Here is a 5,304-nt window from a genome sequence, read left to right as displayed (position 1 = left end):
GGACCTTACCATCAAGAATAAACCAATTTTCGTACAAGGAAGTTGTTTCATATCAAATTCATGTCAGACAGTGTCTCGATAGAGAAAAGTGTAAGGGCCAAATGGTCAATACGAACCATGCGCACGTAGTTTTGGTCAACCCCTGGCGCAAAGATACAAAACACATGTATAATGGCTTATAAAGAAAATTTCTTCTACAAGGAAGTTTCATACTTCGAAAAGATCTTTCTACTTCATGATTCAAATAGGCTTAGGGGCCGACCACTACCCAAAGAAATTTTTGAAATTCAACCATAAAGCCTGCGGGCTACAATACTTCGAGTTCGAGTTCGAGTTCGAACAATCACGCACTCGACTATCAAGCCTAAGGGTTGTCTTACTTCGAGTTCGAGCAACCGTTCATTCAACCATAAAGCCTACGGCCTACAATACTTCGAGTTGAGTTCGAACAATCACTCACTCGACTATCAAGCCAAAGGGCTTCCTTAATTCGAGTTCGAGTAAACAACTCACTCGACCATAAAGCCTACGGGCTATCGTACATCGAGTTCGAACAATCACTCACTCGACTATCAAGCCTAAGGGCTGTCTTACTTCGAGTTTGAGCAAACCACGCACTCGACCATAAAGCCTACGGGCTATCTTACATCGATTTTGAGCAATCACTCACTCGACCATAAAAAGCCTACGGGCCGCAATACTTCGAGTTCGAGCAACCGCTCACTCAACCATAAAGTCAACGGGCTACAATACTTCGAGTTCGAGTTCTAACAATCACTCACTTGACTATCAAGCCTAAGTGTTGTCTTACTTCGAGTTCGAGAAAACCACTCACTCCACCATAAAGCCTACAGGCTATAATACTTCGAGTTCGAGTTCGAACAATCACTCACTCGACCATGAAAAGCCTACGGGCTGCAATACTCCGAGTTTGAGTTTGAGCAATCATCTACTCAATTATTAGGCTTAAGGACCAATACAGCGAGAATTCGAGGCTTCGTTCTTACTTAAAACAAACCGAAAGGGTCCCATTACTCCAAAAGTTCAAGATAAATCAGCTCAAAGAACCGCAATAAAACCAGGTTGCAATAACAAAATCTTCACAAAAGAAAAGGCATGTTTTAGCATAAAACCTAAAAGGCATTCAAAAGAAGCTTTATTATTAACAAAAAGGGTTATGTACAATAGACCGATCAAAACTTCGCAAAAAGGAAACTAAGTCCTAACTACGGTCGGTGTCAATATCCTCTTCGAGAGCTACTTCTTCTTCAAGCTCCTCATTAGACCCGCCCCGACTGCTTTCTTCATCATCATCTTCGTCATCGAAGGAGACAAGATGTGTGTCTTCAGCCTCGAGCACCCTAGCTCGGGCAATCTCGTCGGAAAGTTCAAAACCTCGAGCATGGATTTCCTCGAGGATTTCCCTAAGGGATTGGCATTTTGCCAAGTCAGTAACATGTTGCTCTCGGTTAGAAGCCTCCTTTAGCTGCATTTGAGCAGCCTCGGCATCAGCCCGATACATAGCAATGGACTTATCCACCATGACCTTTGATGTCTCAATCTTAGCATCGACCTTAGCAAGCCCGGTTTCAAGCTCCTCGATCCTCCTAGCCTGGGCCGAACTTTTCTGCTTGACGCTTTGAAGTTGAACATCGGCTGATAATAGTTTGGCCAAGATAGTTTCTTTTTCTGCAGCCAGGCGGTCCATAGTTGCCTTCCACCAATCGCACTCAGCCTTGATCTAATCGACTTCTCCGCGAAGCAGCCCGATCTGTTCGATCTTTTGTTGCAGCTGAGATAACAAAGTGTTAACTTCCACAGTTGAATCGAGTCCATACTCTAACAGAAGAATACTCACCTGTTTGTCTAGCTCGGCCCCTTCTTCACGAGCCTTGGCCAAATCTGCTTGGAGGTCCTTTATAACTCGTCCTTCTGGCCATAAAGAAGTTTCAGAGCACCCCTCTCCTCCGAGACCTTTTGGAGCTCGGCCTCACACTGGCTGAGATCGGCTCGAAACTTGCCAAGGGCCTACACAAAAGGGAAAAAACACAAGTCAAGTTTTAGAAAAGAACAAAGAAACCAAGCGTAGTAAAATCATTACCCGAGATATGAAACGTTGGGCCTCCTCTAGAAGAATAGAAGCATCACTAAAATCGGAGGCATTATCGACTCCGGTAAAGCAATACCGAAAAGGATCCCCTACACGAGAGCCTTCGCCCATATCAGGGGTCTTCAACTCTCGAGCTTCCCTTAACACCTCCTCAGAAAAGGTCGAAAGAGAAGGCAAGTGACCCACTGCCATGGTCTCGAGCAAATCGCTCAGGACGCTCTGATCGATCTTCGGGGTATCAGAACCGGCCCCGTCCGTTGTAGCCTCCATCGGCTCAGAAGGTCTGGTGACCTCGATGGCTTTCGCAGATCGGACCACCAATGCCAAGGCACCTTCTTATTCTTCTTTTCCATCCCTCAGTTGTTGGACCAAATCCATCGCAAGAGCGATTACTTTCTTCCTCACCCTTCGAGTTTTGGGCTTAGTGTCCTCGGACTGAGAGGCAGCTTTTCGCTTTTTATCTTTCCCCGATTTAGGAACCAGGGACTTGGTTCCTTCATCACCACTCGAAGGCCTCAAAACGACATCCTTGGTCAGGCCTGCATGAAAGGAAGTCAGTAACGAATGGAGCATAAAAATGTTTCAAAAAACATGAAAAAGGACCCTTACCGTGATTCTTGGCCTCCCATCTACCTTTTGCCAAATCACGCCAAGCGCGTTCGGCATAAGAGGAAGTCAAGGCTAACTTCCGAACCCAATCCTCGAGGTCAGGTACTACTTGAGGCATCCGAGAGACAACTACATAATTTAGGGGGATATTAGATGGAATCAGAGAAAGATACAAAAAATAAAACTTAAAAATCACTTAAGGTCAAAATTACACTCCTCGGGGAACGGCATCTTCTCTTTCGAGATAAGGTCACGGGTCCTCACTCGAATAAAATAGCTCATCCAGCCTCGATCCTTGTCTTCATCGATGCTCGACATTAAAGCTTTTGTTGCCCGGCGGTGGAGCCTGATTAGTCCTCGAAAGATTTGATGCCGATACAGCCGCATGAGGTGGCTTAGATTAAAATCCACCCCACCCCACCCCCCACCCCCGGCTTTGTTAGAGAAGAAACGCAGTATGATTACTATTTATCAGAGAGAAGGGTGAATTTGGCCGAGGGTGACCCGATATCTTTTGCAAAAATCGATAATCATTGGATCGACGGGACCCAACGTGAAGGGGTAAGTATAAACACTTAGAAACCCCTCCACGTGAGTAATGATGCTCTCTTCAGGAGAAGGAATTTGCAGCACAACCTCGGAGCCCCAGTTGCAGTCCTTCCTCACGGCCTCGAGATGGCCCTCTGTTATCGAGCATATGTACATCGACAAATGCTCACATCGTCCCGTAACCGACGAAGGGTTTTTGACCTTAAAATCGGACTTTAGAATACACGGGCCAGGAACATACTCGTGGGGAAGCGGCTCCGCCGGCGCCTTATCGCCGGACGGCCAGGAAGAGGAAGTTTTCTCCTTCTGCGGTACGATTTTTGAGGTTTTTGCTATTAGTATAAGTAAAAGAGGAGCGAATCAAGATAAAAAGATGGTGGTTTCAAACAATGATAAAAATGGCTCAACAGGCGGCGAAATAGAGACGAAAACAGTAAGAAAATTTGGGGGTTTGATCAGAGTAACGAATAAGGTTTTGGTTTAGAAACGAGCTATTTATGGACTGAACAGAGGCGGTTCAATATCAGGTGATGGCCGACATCGACTGACATGTATTAAATGCCTCAATAAACTGAGCCGATAGGACAGCTACCACGTACGTCATGGTTGAGCTCAATGCAGACGCTAGTACGTATCTAATCATACCGTTGGAAAATCATGTCGTTTCTCGTCACATCTTTCCCGAGAAACGAGGGGACTATCTATATACGGTCAAAACCTATTACTCAACCGTACGGATTAATCAGGATGATAATACTTCGATTGAAGGGTATCTATGTGGCGTCAGGTCGAGGACCGAGGCAAGGACGTCGTGCATCGAGCTCTAAGACCAATCAATGACCAGCTCAGCATCCTTATCGAGCTCATAAACAAATCGAACTATGAAGAAACGCGAAGGTTTTCAAAGACACATGGACCAACCAACACCTACCCCGAATACAAAGAATCCGAGTCAGAATCGATCTCGAGTCAAGGCTAAGGGCTCGATCCGATGTCGAGTTCGAGTCAGTATCGAGCTCACAGACAAAAGCCGTTGCAACCGCACTAAGGGATAGAATCCTGGCAGGAATTAGGGAAAAGATAATTCATCATAGGTTCCCCACTATATATTTTTTATTGTATATAAAATAGGATCCCTCTACTGTAAAGAGGAGGATTGTTATAAGCATGGAAGGACACACACAGTGTAACCAAAGATTATTTCTCATATTGAAGATCAACCACTTGAGATCATCTTACTTTATCTTATCTAATTCGTTCATTCTTCTTATTGATTTTTCAGTCTTATAGACAAGAATACACATATTCCCATTTGTTTGTATGATTTGTGTCAAGTTATATCACATATCCTTAGAACTACTTATAAATTCAACTTTATCAGATTTTTCGGGTAAACACTATTATCTTGGAATAACAAACGTAGATATATATATAAATTATTTGTTTTTAGGTGCCACAATCCCGTCTGATTTCACATCGATTCGCTCTTCTTATGCCATACTAAATTACTCACAGTGCAGATATAGTATACCCATTAATTTATGGAGTGCTTCTATAAAGTTTACGCTTGTCAAACTAATTTGTGTACTTTTTTTTGAACTTTTAGCCAAAATTATCCCTTATGTTTGGGGATAAGTTTAACTTTGTCCTTTATCTATTGCCCTAAGCACTTATTGTCCTTTAAGTTTGCTAAACTTGAGTAGGTTTAGTCCACTTAAGAGTTTTTAGCCAAAATTATCCCTTATATTTGGGGGTAAGTCTAACTTTGTCCTTTATCTATTGCCCTGAGCACTTATTGTCCTTTAAGTTTGCTAAACTTGAGCATGTTTTGTCCACTTAACAAAAGACCCAAACTGGTGGGTAAAAAAACTTTCACTACTCAAATTTTGCAGAACCCATGTTGTGACCCTAAACTTGTTTAACGAGACGGGTTGACTCGGTTCCGGACCGGCCTAGACCGGTAGTAAATCGGACCGGCCCGAACTGGTTGAAGGGGGCCGGGTAGGGCTGGGTTTGGGGGGTTTGGGGGTTAGTCC

At 44.0% G+C, this 5,304-nt stretch overlaps 1 protein-coding gene across 1 annotated transcript; it reads right to left on the bottom strand.

Moving 5' to 3' along the window:
• Positions 1-1,059: 1,059 nt before the first annotated feature.
• LOC138899777 (acetyl-coenzyme A carboxylase carboxyl transferase subunit alpha, chloroplastic-like) lies at positions 1,060-1,708 on the bottom strand. Its single transcript, XM_070186468.1, has 2 exons — positions 1,231-1,708; positions 1,060-1,133 (listed from the first exon to the last, which is right to left on the bottom strand). Exons 1-2 carry the CDS (start codon positions 1,706-1,708, stop codon positions 1,060-1,062), a joined length of 552 nt encoding a protein of 183 aa, XP_070042569.1.
• Between the last annotated feature and the right edge of the window lie 3,596 nt (positions 1,709-5,304).

Source organism: Nicotiana tomentosiformis, chromosome 10 (assembly GCF_000390325.3).
Source record: "Nicotiana tomentosiformis chromosome 10, ASM39032v3, whole genome shotgun sequence".
NCBI classification, from domain to species: Eukaryota; Viridiplantae; Streptophyta; class Magnoliopsida; order Solanales; family Solanaceae; genus Nicotiana; species Nicotiana tomentosiformis.
Note: the sequence above shows the minus strand (reverse complement) of the source record. Positions and strands in the feature narration are given on the sequence as shown.

Excerpts from the sequence above, each read along its gene's own strand:
- LOC138899777 (XM_070186468.1), bottom strand. The coding sequence starts at position 1,708 with ATGGACCGCCTGGCTGCAGAAAAAGAAACTATCTTGGCCAAACTATTA. Across the intron at positions 1,134-1,230 it reads AGAGGATATTGACACCGACC|GTTTTATGCTAAAACATGCC; the intron begins GTAGTTAGGACT and ends AATGCCTTTTAG.